This window comes from Anabas testudineus, chromosome 14 (assembly GCF_900324465.2).
Source record: "Anabas testudineus chromosome 14, fAnaTes1.2, whole genome shotgun sequence".
Classification (NCBI taxonomy): domain Eukaryota; kingdom Metazoa; phylum Chordata; class Actinopteri; order Anabantiformes; family Anabantidae; genus Anabas; species Anabas testudineus.
In genome coordinates, this window is record NC_046623.1 from 17,931,028 (window position 1) to 17,947,579 (window position 16,552).

General features: G+C 41.8%; 1 protein-coding gene across 1 annotated transcript in view; it reads left to right on the top strand.

The window, feature by feature from the left end:
* The window catches only part of tcf7 (transcription factor 7), a 58,383-nt gene that overhangs the window by 23,979 nt on the left and 17,852 nt on the right, over positions 1-16,552 (top strand). The window contains 1 exon segment of the mRNA XM_033326334.1: positions 11,364-11,496. Coding sequence (XP_033182225.1) covers positions 11,364-11,496 — 133 coding nt within the window.

Sequence of the window (16,552 nt, forward strand, 5' to 3'; positions counted from 1 at the left end):
TAGAAAAACACCGTCTGTGCTTGTGAATTTTTATTTTTCGGTTGAGTAAACACAGCACAAACTTAATGTTACAGTGATAGTTTTGCAGTAGTGTGTGTTTTATTGTGTCATGCTAAACATTTTTAACAACCTGCCTTCTGATCCAGTTACCAAGGGTTAGATTCTACGTGTTGTTCATACAAAAAGACCAGTGGAGCCTAGAAAACAGGTTTGTGGAGTTGAAACTGATTTTTTTATTAGATATTCAGTGTGAGATGATAAAAAGAAGCTGAGGCAGCAGTTGAAGGTAACGTTTTATTTTTTGGATAATGCCGTTTAAAGGTCAGTTTCTTTAAAATCAGTTATATTTTCCTCCACGAAACAACAAATCAGAAACTTGTTTTTTGTGTTTTTGTGTTGGGTTCAGTTTTTATGCAAAAGGAAGAATGTGCAGCGACAGATCTTAGATCAGGAGCCAGGACTTTTTGCGGTCTGTGCTCTCTCTGTATGATGCTGGCCGAGGCGGTTGCCATGGTTACCACACGCCTGCTCTGTTTCCTCAATGCCGCATGGCGTGCGGAGAGGGGACCGGCCCAGCAGGTGGGCCGAGCGAGGTAGAGACGAAGAGAGGAGGACGGAGAGAGAGAGAGAGAGAGAGAGAGAGGAGGCCAGGGGCTGCTGGGAGGTGGGGCACGCTGCACCTCCAGAGGAATCGCTCCAGCCGCTGGGGTAAAAGGAATTAATCACACAGAATAAATTACGACATGAAAGGAGAAGGAGGGACACCGAGCACTCGCTCTTACACCTACTCCTTCATCCATCACTTCATCTGCTTTTCCCATGTTTCCCTTCTGTCCGTCCATTTCTTCTAAAACTGTGAATCAGTTCATCACATCACTGATTTCTTCTTTTTTTAACAAACATTTAGTTTTCGTTGGTTTCAATTGAGACTAATTACTAGTTTTTCTGTGCTGGTATACTGATTATTTTGGACTGTTAATCAAGAAAAAACTGCATTTTGAAGACGTCTGTTTATATGTTGGGCAGATACATCAATAATGAAACCAATCATTTGGTTTAACTCTAACGATCTCGTCCTTTAGTTTAAACAGCAGTGATTCTGCTCTGAAACTGATCATGGAGGTTTTTCTCTTTTCTGTGGAGTCAGTGGATCTTTAAACCACTTGTTGACTTTCCTATTTTCAGCTACGTTGTCAGGTTTTCAGTATCACAACGACTGTTTAGGCTCAAACTTTCCCTCCGTAGAGGAACTCTCTGGTGCAAAGTGGAAAAAGTGGATAACGAACTGAATTAAAGCCAGAACAACGCTACAGTTGTGACTCTTCAGTGAGTTTGAAGCTGCAAGGGTTAAAGGTCAGGTTGTCCTCCCAGAACGAGCTGCAGTGTCAGCATTCATCGAGACCTCTGAGAGGATCTTGAAGTGTTTGGTCCCGGGTCGGACGCCTGATCTCTTAGAAACATGAGGAGAGGAATGAGCGGCCTGGAGGCTCTGGTGTGTCCCTGATGTCATCTGATGACTCGGCTCTTCCAGGCGCTGTATATGTCTGTCGGCCTGTGTGTTTTCTGGTCGCGGTTTGCTTTGAGATTCTTGCTTTTTTCTGCGTGTTTGTTTCTAAATTGTCTCACAGTGTCGGTCAAATAAATAAAGCTGTAGTGCTGGAGTCAATTAGCGGATTGACTTAGTCTAACTATTCTCATAATCAATTAATCATTTTCAGCCTCTCAAACATGTGGATTCGCTGCGTGTTTCGTTTTTGGGTTTGAAGATATTTGTCAGAGAAAACAAGTAATTTGAAGAGGACACATTAGGACATTTTAACTGGGATTTCTCACTTTTTGTGACATTTAGTAGTTTAATTAGTCGTTAAATCATAAAAAGGCAGATGAATAAATAATAAGAGACAAAAACAGGCAGTTTAAATATGTTTGTTTTTTATAACATAGATACTTTAAGATGAGAATTCAGTCACGGGTTGTTTTATTTCCACTGGATGCAGTTGAACAGTTTTTGATTTTCTACTAATGAAGTGATGCAACATGAAAACAGATACAGATCAGATTTTATTTCAGGAGTTTACTCACCTTTCACCTTTAGTGTCTCTATTAACGCTCCAGACTGAATCCGCGTGTGTGCAAATATAAAAAAGGTGCATTCACTGAATATTCCACTTTGAATTCGGGGATGTTCGGGCCATTCAGCACGCTCTGCCACCAGGTATTTCCTTTGCTTCCATAACACACAAACGCCCAGGGATGAGATTATTTTGATACAAACATCAAAGCAGCAGATCAGGCAGAAATCACCGTGCACGTGGAGCAAAGCGGGGCCCAGAGGGCAGAAAGCTTAGAAGCTGATTGAGTTGTCTGCTTCCCCCAAACTTGACTCAACAGCAGTTAGCCACCTCGTCAGCGCCCCGATCACTACAAACACACCAGTCAGGAACAAACAGGAAGACGAGTGGTGTCGGAAATAATTTAATAGAACCACAGGTACAGGGATTGTTCTTTATGTTACAGTGAGTCATCCAGAAGCTGGAATAAAATAAAGTTCACTGGGCTCCGCTTGAGATTTATAAATTAAATGAGGTGATTACTTCTAACCATCCGTTATAAATATGTCTTTTCATATTGCAGAGATAAATATGAGGTTTGGCTGCTCATTCGTTCCAAATAACATTTGTTCTTTTCCTTTCAAATCAGATTTTCTTGAAAGTAACAGAGATGAAAACCTAAACTAGATGAATTTAACCATCTGTGGATGTGTATCTAGATAAAAGATCTCTAACCAGGACGTGTGTGATTGTTTTAATGTGGTATTCAGTGGCCGTATTTGTGTAATAAATAGATAGTGGCACACAGGAAACCTGTAACTGCAGGGTTTTTTCTTTTTTTTCATGTGTGGCGGCATTTCCCATTTGGGCACATGGCCTGGTATTTAGGCAGAGCTGGTGAGTGAAAGCCGTCCTCAGCAGCCGTAGAGGAAAGGTTTCACAATGAGTGAGCGACAGACACACTCAGTCATCTCAGCAGGGGACAGGACCACATAACCTGCAGATAGGATCGCAATCACACTGGGGATCTTTGAGAAGAGAAAAAAAAACCAAAGCTCTGAGGCCTGGCGCTTCCTTCCCTCGTACAGTACAGTGGGTGGGAGGAGATTTACCAAAAGGTCACTTTTTTCTTCATGGCGATTGGGTAAAACTTTCTTCCCAGACCACAGCCACCAGATAAATCAGGTCAGATAAACACAGTTGTGGAAGTTTGACATTTCACACTGGAAACAATCCCCGTTGGCTCGTCTGAGAATAAATGCAAACACAGACGCCTCTTCTACCACGGCGAACCCTTGGTGCCTTTTTGACAATGCTGTTATCAAACCGCTAGACTCTTCTGGTTTCTGCTAACTGGCTCCCACAAGACAGACAAATATGGATGTGGCCTCGAGTCGTATCTATTGTCTGAATAAACCCAACCCTGGAGGAAGTGTGTCTCAAAGAGGATTTATGTCCTCTGTGGTCGCCTCATTTCCTCCCGACTCTCCATGTCAATATTTTTGTTGCGGATGATTGCCCAAATGTCACAAACAAGCTGTTAATTGTGGAAGCGTCTGATAGAAATAAACAAGTGCACCATTAATTAGCTCTTTCCAGGACCAATCATTAGAGGTCATCTCTGCAGAGTGAAACCGTCACCGCAGTCGAGGAGAGAAAGTTGCCTGCTTGTCTGCCTCCATCCACTCATTAAGAAAGTGATAACTCATCTCTAAATGCCATCGCACTGGAGGGATTTGATTTTGCAGCCAGTCACTCACATGGCCCAGATCCAGCTGCAGCACAGCAGAGTGTCGCCTCTCATGAAGAGCGTTCTCACCACAGCGAGCCTGAGCTGTGATGTCAGATTAAGTGCAAACAGTGGATGCGCTTTCCTGTGTCTTCCTCTCTTTGTCTGGTCAGTACTGTTACTTCTACTGCATCAACTGCTGCTGCAACAAAGGTGAAGGATACTCACGACTGTGAGGAGAGAGCCACAGCACCGAGATAGTTAGTTAACATCTGTCCTGTTTAGAACATTATTAACATGAGGCTCATAACTTTTCAGCACGATTCGTTCATTGATGCCTGCAGAGTTTTAAATTGCAGATCGAGGGCAGCATTGAATTCTTCAGGCTGATCCGTCAGTCTCATTGAATAGATTGAAGTGTGTTTCACCGTTTTGTTGTATCGATTGGAGCTGGTTATCTTATTCTGATCTCTTTAGTGTGTTAGGATCTCCTTCTGCTGGATACTGACGTTTCCCTCTGAGCTAATGGGAATTAAATTACCACAGAATTCACAAGTGGACATGCTGAATTAACTATTTCTATAAATATTATTTCCCTGGATGTCAATGTTAGTGCTAAACAGCCAAAACACAGAGCTGGAGATTTAATATGAAATATTATTATTTAATAATGACAACGTGTTTAATATGTTATATTATTTATATGGATTTCTTTATCAAAGCTGAATCAGTGCAGAAGAATAAAAATGTGACTCTGAGTAAAAACTGGAATCTTGGCTCTCTGTGCTCATTACATGTTGGTGTGTATGCATAGTAAGACGCAGACACACACACACTGTTTCTCTCTTTTGGTTACAAGCAGTGGTTACTGATTCATCGTGGCCTTGGCCCAGATGTTCCAGTGGTGTGTGGCAGCAGTGGACGATGGTGAGTGTGTGTGTGTGTATTTGCATGCACAGCACTGGGCGTGTCTTTGCATACATGCATTCATGCATGCATATGAGTGTGCGTGTGTGTGTGTGTGTGTGTGTGTGTGTGTGTGTGTGTGTGTGTGTGTGTGTAATTGGGGAGTGGGCGGGCTTGTTGAGGAGGGGGGGTGTTTGGCCCTTTTTTAAACATAGCTGCGTTGTTATGGTTGCCTGGGCTTTGATGTTGCCCAAACCTCCAACTAAGAGGCTCTCATTTTGGGCTCCTGACTCTGGAGAAGGCAATGACTTCCAGATTGGGACCTACTCACTACTCAAGACTGACTGCTGGGGTGAGATGGGCTGTGGGGGGTCATGAGGGACAGAGCACATTAACCTGGTGGTAACAGGGGCTAAAAGAGGGGGTGCAGCAATTGTGGATGAAAGCAAGTGTAACTCTACAAAGCACAGGAGAGTGAGTCTGCAAGTGAGGTTTCATTCAGGCTGTCGGTTGAACTGAGAACTGAGATTAAACCAGGACGACTTCGGGCTTTTCCTAAAAGTACATAAACATAAAAGTGTTCCATGTGATGTTTTACACTGACACTGATCAATTAGCATTTCATCTTTCTTAAAAATCCTTCTCTAATTATTACATAATATAAATATAATTATATCATAGCGGTATCCTGGTTGAGTTTTGGTAAATTGTGCACATGTAGGTTTTGTTTCGACAAACAATCAATATTTTTTTATCCTCAGAAACCAAATGACTAATTAAATTCTTTTCCTCTCAGTAAAAGCAGCAACCTTTTCTTTTCAGTGTGGTATTTATAATTTTTAATAGTCATACAGGACAGCTTCTAAATTGGCCTACACAGGCTCATCCGGTTCAGGTATTTCACACTTTGTGGTTTTTCTACACTTGAACCCGTCCACCTCCAGGAGCCGACCGAATCCGATCAGGTTCAATCAGACCACCAGTCGAACGTCACATCAGCCTCGTCTCACTCAGCACTTTTAACAGCATCAGATGCGTCTTCACATTCTCTGTCTCTCGTGTTTTCTTTCTCTTTCTGTGTTTTTTGCACTTTCTCTCTGCAGGTGTGGGGAATTTTACCGCGCTTTTAGTCAGAGGATTTTTTTCCCCCCTTTGTTTTTTCACCCACAACCAAAAAAAAACAGGTTGTATTTACAGCAAATGCTTTAAAAACTTTTCTTTCTACTTGACTTTATCTCACAAACCTCGACTGGACGATAAAATGTCACCTGCCCGAATCAATCCCACGTAAACAGTTCACACTTTTCTTTATTATTTTTGCCACATCTCACCTGTGGAGCTGCACCGTTCGGTGTGGTCAGTGGAAACAGGCTGTGAACAGATGTTTATCAGAAACGTTCCCATGAGATTTCAAACTCACAGTGAAAGGAGAGACTTCATTTTGTGTTTATTTTCATTTTCACTTTAGGTAATGCAGGGGGGGAAATCAGAAAGTGGAAACCAGCTAATTCCTAAATAAAATGTTCAAATAGTAAAGTGGGTGCTCTATTAATTACAAGTGTTAATTGAATTTTGGCTTCACAGAAATTAGAAATGTTGGTAAGAAAAGTAAATAATCTTACATTTGTACAGCACAAAGTGAAACCTGTTACTGATTTTATCTGAAAATCAAAATGATTGGAGTTCTTACTGTAAATAAATAAATACATGTATAAATTGCTGTTTTCATTTGTCTTTAGCAGGTAATCTCGATTCATTTGATGAGAAAATATGATGCCGTCATGCTCAGATCCCTTTGTGACAAAGCAGTTTGATTGCTGCCACTTGAAAGGCTGCAGAGAGCCAAGGTGAATCCACCATTCATTTCCAGCGACTCTGTGTATTTTTATTTTCCGACACCAGGGCGAGGACGATTGTGAAAGAAAGAGAGTAAATTAGTGTTTTAATGTGCCATCGCCGTGAAATGTGAGATTAAAGACATTACACTCAAAAGCACTCTGGAGGGGAGGGGGCGGGGGTCAAAAGAGAGGACGCTTTAATTTCCGCTTCAAATATAAAAAGAGACGGATCTACTTAGTGTGTCATCTGAAAACTAAAGAATACATTAGAGGTGTTTTATCAGCATAAGTGAAGCGCTGCGTGTGTGTGTGTGTGTGTGTGTTTCATTAACGTGAAGCTGCGTTTCTTCGCATGCTTGTGTATGTGAAATGCATACGTACGAGTGTGACTGTGTGTGTGTGTGTGTTAGGCTGGAGGTGGAGGGCCGTCATTACAAACAAGTGATGTCTGAGATCCCATTAACTCCTGTATTCAGCAGCAGATTTCTGTTCAAATAGAGTGGAGATAAAAGGCAGCAACAATATGCTGATAAATCAAAGGGCTTTCAAGTGAAATGAGACGGAGACACTGAGGGCTACGATTTGCTGACGCACTTAAAAAGGTGTTGATATCAAATTGGAATTTTGAAAGTAATCACATCTTTGAAGTAATCACATCTTTGATGTAATCGACAAACAGGAGATTTATTATTCTGCAGTTGGCGTCTGACAGATGGACGCTTCTATAAGTGATGTGTCTCTAACATAAGTCTGAACGACGTCAGATTGACGGCAGCTGTGTCTGAAAAGGGCTTTAACGATATCTATCGACTTGTTGGACAAGGTTACAACTAACCTGCAAACACAAACATGAACATGTAGCATCCAGATTCAGTTTTCCATCAATATAAGAAGGAGTTCTTATATATATATTATTTATTATATAAGAAAGTTTCCTTTATCACCAAATGATCAGATCTTGCAGAACAACACCCAGTTCATTTCAAAGATACTTTACATCTCCTCAAAAACATAATAATAATAGTTTGTAGTTTAGTCACAAGTACGGCAGCATGAACGTTCAGGTGTCAAACGTGGCGACACAGCTCAGTGATGCACTGGTTATCATCACTTCATCAACGTTGGTCACTGGAGGCAGAATTTCATAACGAGCTGCTGTTGACGGCTGCCACACATCATGGAAGGATCTTTATTCAACATGTTCGATGAGACAATTTAGTACTGTTATCACATTCCTTATTTCCTCTGACCTGGAGAGTCACTGCCATCAAACCGATTTAATATTAATGTGACATAATGTTAATGTCGGTGAAGACTGAAAAACGCTCATATACACGTCGCAGCCAGTGTTTTCTGTTGGCAGATGAAACCTTATGGATGTTGTTTTACTATTAAAAAGAATAAATAAATCAAAATTCAGCTGCTCACAGTTAAAACCCTGTATTTACTGCTGATTTGCACGATGAATTTATTCCCCGGCGATTTATGTCGGCCTGTAAGGGTGGGTAACTGTGCTGCTGTTAATTAAAGGACGACTGAACTTTTCCCGTGTGTGTGTGTGTGCGTACATGTAGTTTTGTAGTTTCATCTCATGGTTGTGAGGACCTTTTGGCCGGTTCAACTTTAACGGGTTGTTACCTGTGACGGTTCATTTGAAGGTGAGGGGTCGGGGGATGAATTCTGCCAGTGAGCGTCTTTAAAAAGGTGTGTGGTGTTATTCAGTCTTTTGCGAGTGTGTGTGTGTGTGTGTGTGTGTGTGTGTGTTCTAGCTAAGGTAATTATGTGTACATTTAGTGTGTGTGTGTGTGTGTGTGGTGGGGTGAGAAGGGGGATGGGGGGGATTTCTTTAAATACAGAGGAGTTGATAATTATGGGTTAAATGAGTGCTCTCAGTCGGCCTCCCTGAGTGTGTGTAAAAAAAGGAAGGCGCAGCAAAAGCCACTTCAAGGCCACCTAATTACCCCGAGGAAGAGAGGAAACATAAATGGATGATTTTGCGGCTATAATGTTACAGCAAAACGGCTACATCAACCTCAGCACGTGAAACAGAGCCACAGCCACTTTTGAAGGTTCTTAGCAGCCCTCACAGATGTGTGTGAGTGTGTGTGTGAGTGTGTGTCTGCATCCATATGTGCAGAATCTGTCAAGAAACAGAATATGTGTGTGTCTGAACATGTACTGTATGAAGAATGTGTGAAGCGAGGGTGTTTTATGATAACTCACACGTGTCTCTTCTGTGTGTGCGTGTGTGTGTGTGTGTGTGTAAACTGCAGCTGTTTCGACGTTTTCTATTTAACTCTTTAATTGTTTTACTGAAGCTTCACGTTCGTTCAGACTTTAGTGGATTGAATCGTGTGTACGTGTGTGCGCTGTGATGCCGTCTCTGCTGATGCTAACTACCCAGTTTTGGGATTTTCCCTGCAAAATGTCATCGTAAATGCTAAAGATGTAATGTTTTTAGTCTCAGGAAGGAGCTGCATGACTTTATTTGAGCAGAAATAAAAAACGGAAACCTTGTGATTGTGATGATAAAGAATGTTTGAGGCAGCTGCAAAGAAAATGACACAATGAGAAGGTACAAGTCACAGTGAGGAACCTCAAGAGCAGAGGTAGAAGTTTTTGGATGTTTAATACTGGATAAAGATTTTTTCTTGCCATGTCTTTCTCGCCTAATCACCAGGTTCTGACGTGTAAATGCCCTTTAACATCAGCTCAGAACTCTAATTTGTGTCAATGTGCAAATCCATCAAGTATTGGTGTTAAAAATATCAGCGTGCCTCAAAGATTCCTCACGTCAGCCAAAGCTCAGTGTTCAGAGCGAGTTTTAATGGACGTACTGCGTCTGTCTGGACCATGGAGTGTTTCTGAAAACGCTGCAGGATCTTGAGTTGGATTGAGAACTTATTACCTTAAACCCTGGTTTGCACAGTGTTTATGAAGTTTTACCATCACTGATCTGAACATGTTGTTATATAAAGTTTCTCCTCCATCTTCTCTGGAGGTTTTTATGAATGCAGAACACCTCTCCACCCTTCTCCAGCTCTGCCTCCTCCCATCCTTCAGCTCTCCAGTACAGAGGCAGTTCGTTTTGTTTTCATGTGTCTCGACATTAAAAGCAGTTTAGCAGTTTGATCTCAGCTCCTCGGCACGCTGTGGAGCATACACATGAGGGTTCGTTTGCAGGTGTGTGTTTGACCAGTGTGAGAGTTCAAGATGCTGATGGATAGAAAAGGAGCTGTGTGTGTGTGTTAATGTGGAGTGTAGCATGTGGAAGCTCTGCCTTTAAGTGATAAGGTATTCACTTTGTAACTCAGCAGGAGGTCCAGCGAGTAGCAGCAGATCTGGCCCTCTGTAGTGCTGATGTTACACACTCCACACACACGGACGCACACACAGAGGCCTGTCCGTCTCAGTGTACAGAACTAACTTGAAAAAACTTTTATCAGAAATATTGATATACATGAAAATCAGCTTTCAAAGACTTAAATCAGCCTCACACACACACATCCACCCACTCACACACACACATTCACACTCGCACAGAAAGACACATTTTTCTACTCACCTCCCACAGAAACAATTACAGCCGCCCGTCCACACACGTTTCAAACATATGCAGCCGAGCTCCGTCCAAGGCTTCCTGGTTAGCTGCTCCAACACTGCAAACCGCTGTGACATATCGTGTGTCAGCCAGCATGCTGTGAGCATTAGCAGTAACTAGATTTCACGTACAGTAACTTATTGAAAGCCATTTGTAAACAGAAACATGAAAGCAAACAACGCTCTCACGCAGCCTCACTTGATCATCAAAGCCTTATCGATCTCATGGTCCTCCTCCTCCCTGCTCCACAGAAAACCAATGGTAGTGAAGTGCACGGGTTTGTTCTGTCTCGAGTTCAAAAAGAAGAATATTTGTCTAAATTATTCCAAGTTCACGTCTGGTTGAATCCGTCTTAAAGTATCTTAGTAGGTTTTTCAGTAAATAACTGATCCTGCATCTTGAAATCTTGACACAGTGATGTAAAGTAACTATGTTCATAAACATATCCATTTTATTTTATATATACTTTGACTCCACTGTGTAAATCATGTACTTTTACTGCGCTACACATCTTTGATAACAGTCCCTTCTAGCTACAGATTAAAAATACAGAATTATTCATTTAGATTTTATTGACGCGTGGTGGGAAATTGACAAAGTAATTCAGATTATAACTTAAATATATAATCATTGTTAAGCTCCAGCATTTTCCAGCAGAAAATTACAATCCAATAATATATGAAGTGATGAGAAATGAGACATTTTGCATACAGAGTAATTTAACTTTTAGACTAATACTTTTGTTTAATGATTTAATTTATTATACTTTTACAACACTGTTAAGTTAAGTAAGTAATTGTACTAGTACTCAATGAACAGACTCTTTACAAATGAAATGAGTCATGGTTATTTCATTTATAATCACTACTGCATCCTGGAACACCTCAATCAGTGTCGGACTTTTTCACTTCTTCTCATCATTTCTGGTACTTTTAACATTTCGCTCCATCTGCAGGTGAACATTAAAATGATTGTACAAGCTCAGTTTTTCTTTCACTGAACTTTGAAATATTAACAGATGGTTCCTGGTTTTAGTGCAGTTGTTGCACTTGCAGGTTCACGCTGCAATACGTGTTCGTAATGAGTGGGTGTAAAGAGGGAAGGTGCAGTGAAACCTGCTGCACTTTGAGTGTGTTTCAGCGAATATGGTTGAACCTGCAACTCCATGTCTGTACAAAAGATAATGTTGAAAATTATACACAGTCACTTAATTTTGTCCCGTTGTGTCTCGTTTACAGTCCAACAAAGTGTCCGTGGTGCAGCAGTCTCATGGGATGCACCCCCTGACGTCGCTCCTGCCCTACAGCAACGAGCACTTCAGCCCGAGTCCTCCACACCTGCCCATAGACATAGACATGAGCCAGAAGACAGGTGAGAATACACACACACACACATAAGACAGAAGTTTATGTACACAGGGAACTGCACACACATCATCTGAATCTCTCACACACACACACACACAAATAAACAAAGACATACTTCAGACAGCTGCTGCATTGTTGCTGAAATCCTCATCCACACACTCACACACACTGTGATCTGTTTGCGGTGTCAGCACATCATTCACCGCGTCTACAAAGACGCCGCACACACATCTTGTTTTACCAGAAACACGCACAAGAACTGTAAAATAACAATTGCAGTGTATATTCATCTCTCCTTCACACACACTTAGCATTTAGCATTCAGCTAACTTTAACCATCACTCGGTGTGTATCTCCAACCTGACCTAAGCAGCCTGATTGTAACCAGGTCCTAACCCTCAAACAAGCCTTTGAAGATGTGGGGACCAGCCGATATGTCCTCACAACAATGGCATCAAACTAAAATTTGTCCACACAACTTCACAAAGACAAGCACACACACGTAATATTTGTTGATCTCTCCGCCCCTCCCCTCACACATGGACACACACACACACACACTCAGGCACGCACACAGTGTGTGAAGTGGCACCACCGGCTCCGTCAGCCTGTGGCGGTCCCACGGCTGCTCTGAAGTGGCCTGCTCCTCTGAAGGGACCGCCAGCCACACACACACACACACACAAAGATGGAAACAATTAGGGTGACAATCGCACAAGCCATTGCAGCAGCACACACAAGGTTCTCCTTAGCGAGCAGCGTACATACAAACACACACTGTGCTCTGTTTGGAAGTCACAAACAAACATACCCCGACATTTAAACACTGCAGGATCTTTTGCCCCGCTGGAGGCAAGACTTGAAGGGTGGCATTGTTGGCTGCTTTGTGTGTCTGTGTCACACTGCTCCAACCACCGGCCTCGTCACTGTTATATTTCTTAAATGTGTTTATGATCCCCAGAGGATGATTTATTCATCGTCGTGTTTTAACTTGCATGACAAGAGAAAATTACTGTCGCTGTTAAGTCTACGGTCAGAGACACAGTGAGCCGACATCAAAGAACCATCAGAGACAATAGCTGAGTGTTGCATCGCGTTCGTCTGGGTCGAAAAGCCCAAGACTGCAGCCAACGGCCAACTAGGAAGTGCACGTTATGAGAGGAACTAAGGCTGCCATACCACCATACCAGCAGGGGGCAGTAGTCTGTGCTCATCGTTCATTAGGGGGAACGACATGAAGCAGTTTGTTTAACATGTTCTCTTCTCGTGCACCGATTCTCTGAGCTGAACAGACAATCACAGGGGTCTCTCTCAGGCCAGTGTCTGCATGTTGTGTCCCCCCCAGTCCATGAGGTTCGTGACAGACTCTCTACGGACGTGTGCCTCCAGCACTTGGTGTTGTCCATTAACGGTAGCTTTGCTTGTTGTCTTCATGCAGCAGCGTCATTTAGCAGAACAGTGGATCCAGAATCTCCCCCAGTGGGGGGTCATTGTCCATGATGTGTGCCCACTTCTTGCTGCTTTAAGGAGAAGCTCCTTTAATTTTAACAACGCCACAGCCTTTTTTCTAATATTCCACCTAAAGTGACACCACGCTCACACCGGCTCTCTGCTCTTCACTGTGTGGGTTTGTTGAACTGCTGCTGTTTTCAGGAAGAGACATTAATTCAATGATATCAACATTTAAATGTCAAAGAAAGAAAGAGCAACAGGGAAGAAAAAAGAAAATAGGCGAAGGAAACAGAAAGCACGCACATAAGCCGCCGAGCGATTGAAGTAGATTTACACAGAAATGAAACTACAACATCACTTTTATTCTGTAATTATTGGTTTATTAATGTTGTATGAACCACACAGCAGACTGATATGAATGGACCACATCATGCACACCTCCCTGAGTATAATTAAGATGTAAAACCAACATGATTGGTGCTGTTTGCAGCACCTCCTGTAACATGTTCGCGTTGTGATGATATTTTATCATGATCATTACAGCTGTATTGGTACAAAAATATTAGTAGAGAGAAGGTGCTGACAACAAAAACAAAAGAGTGGAGACATGCAGTGGGTCTGCAGCTTGTAGTAATTGTGGCGTCAGAGAAGCTGCAGCTGTGAGCTATGAAATCGTTCCCTGATATGATGAGATAACAGTCAAACACTTCCTGGGTTGGAGGCCGTGTCGGAGCTGTCGCTTTAAAAACTCTGTGAAGTTTGAGTCTGAACGAGATAATTGAAGGATTTTAACAGAGGCGATGACGACAGGAGTGAGCATTCATATTTGGAAAAAAAAGGAGAAAACCAGAATAGAGGAAGAAGTAGAGAGCAAAATAATAGAGGGACGGAAAAAGAGAAACAGTAGACGAGTGCTTTCTCAGCTCTGATTAGATATTAGACAGAGTCTGACCTCAGGCATTCCTGCCTGCTCCGTCTGGAAATCCCCCTTTTCCGACAAACACACTCTCCTTGTCTGGTCTGTGCTCCGTCTGTGTGTGTGTGTGTGTGTGTGTGTGTGTGTGTGTGTGTTCACAGCTGACGCTAGCAAAGTGACTCAGCTCTTAATGACAGACTGAGCCACCTGCTTCTATTGAACACACACACACACACACCTGGCTGCTGCACACACACAACCTTTCTCACACCATCTCACCCGGATTCTGACTACGTCTCCGCTCACACACGCCACCTTACCTCAACCCTCATATCATTCGTCGGCTCGTCTCAGGTAGGGCCTACCTCATCCGTGAAGTCATTTTTCCGGCACGCCTTCGTCCTCCTGTATCGCTGAGCTCACTGTGGATCAGAACCGCTTCAGACCTGCTGACAGAGGATTTGAGTTGAAGTACTGAGCTGAACCGAGGCACTTGAACTGAAAATACCGATGTGTGATTGAAATATGTTTCAGAGGTGTGGTGAATTGTTGGCAGGGAAATAAATCTGTAGGATGGATTTTCTCACCATTTTAATACAGATTTTCTAGAAATATGTGATATTTTGTAGAAATAGCTGCAGCTTCCTGCGAGTTAAGGCCTCTACTTCTCAACCTTCCTGGTTCATGTAGTGATCCTGAATCAGAACACGTCTTATCTTTCCTAAATGACTGAAGAATCTAAAAAAGAAAAGAGGAAAACTTTGATTCAAGTCAGTTAAATAAAGCTGAAATACCTTTGTCTTTCCTTTCCTGTTTGTCTTGATTGATTCGATGGGAACCACTAGTGAAGTTTCTGATATTCATCGTGTCTTCAGTATATAGAGCAGCGCTGTGCACCAGTTGGCACTTTAATGCAGTGTAATACAGTCGTGCAATAAGTCTCCTTTGATGAAGGTGATAATGGTGAGTTCCAGAGAGGTGCTGATTCAGCTGTATGATCTTTCTGGAGGCTGCAGTCTGTGCTGCTGTTCAACGGAGAGCTGTCTGTGTTGTTTAGTGCAGCTTCACTATAATTAAAGGGGTCGACTAAATGATAGCAGCAACCACTTTGCAGCTTTGTCCTTTTTTCTAAATCATCATTCAGTGATTTGTTAAATATTTTTCACTATTCAACTTTTAGTACTGAGCTTCACCATCTTGTGCAGGTATATTACCACATAAATCGGGCATTTTGTTATTGAGCTTTGGCTACGTCTGCTCATTGCTCTTATAATAGACAGACATGAGCACTGAAACCTGTTTATTTTAAGCATCACTTCCTGATTTCTCGTTAAAATCTGTTCTATTAAATTTGGCAGTTTGAGAAGTTGAGTTGTCTGTGGCACTTTCACCTCTTCAGGCAACAGAAGCATCACTGTAGTACTTAATAAATTATTTGCAGGAACTAATCTGGGTTCTACCTTTAGCTGCAGTGCACTTAGACTCTGTCACACCTAAGCCCTGCTTTACATCATCACCTCACCGATACAGGGAGAGACCTGAAATAAGAGACTTACAGCGACAGCTCCCTTGAAAACCCAGGAGTTTGTTGACAATATTTCCTTACTGCTGTTTTTCTCTGTAGACGTCACCATGTGAAGCAGCAAGGAGACAAATTTCTCACCTCAATAACCTGAACAGGAAAATAAAAAAACATAGTTTTCACATACGACATAAAATATATTATAAACAAACACAGGAAGAAAAACAGTAAATAAATCTCCACAGCACCAAACTTGAATCTTTTTAAGACTATTTAAATTGTTAAAAGATTTAATATTTACAATAATTCGTTTTTACTATTTTATTAGGACATATTTTTATTGTCAAACTGATGAGGTGTGATTTGTGAATTCGTTTTAATGTAATAATTAACAATTGTACTTTGACATTTTCAAACAATTAAAGTAAAGTCAAAGATTTTGAGACGTCATGATTATTATTATAATCAGACTAAATGTTTTTCTTATTTTATGCACAGAATTCAGCCCAACGTGCGTCAAAGACTCAAAAAGACGCGCAGACATTTTCATTATCACTAATCTAAATCGACCGGGTGTGACGCTGTGGTATCCTTGTGCCGGGTCGTAACTCTGGTACTCAGCTGGTCACTCGGTGTAGTCATTTCATCCGTCAACCATAACACACACGCATTCAACGAGTGATTCAAAAGCTGAGCTGTTTTCACTCGATCGAGCACCGTCACATTGCTTTGACTGTTGTTCAGATATGACTGTTGGCTCGGACAATAGAGCATAAAAAATATAGAGTGAAAAAGCAGAAGTGAAACACGTCGGCTCACTGTCACAGTGTCATGCGCAGGTTTAACACTTACTGTATAGTCTTGCATGTTTTTAAAGGATTACTTTATTTTTACTTTATTATTTTGATTGATATTAGTATTTTTAAGGTTTTTCTCTTTATTCACTGTGAATGAATCTTATTCCACTGCACCATAGAGCAACTATTGAAAACACATTGAGCCACACTGTGTCCTTGGGTGTTAATTCATAATCACAGACAGAACCCCCCCCCCCCCTCTTCAGTAACGTGTTGCTTTTGAATCTCTTTTGTCTACTGTTAAGCTGATTCTAATTTCATTTTGTCTAAAAGAGAATTATAATGTAATACACAACAAAACTGAGTTAAAAGA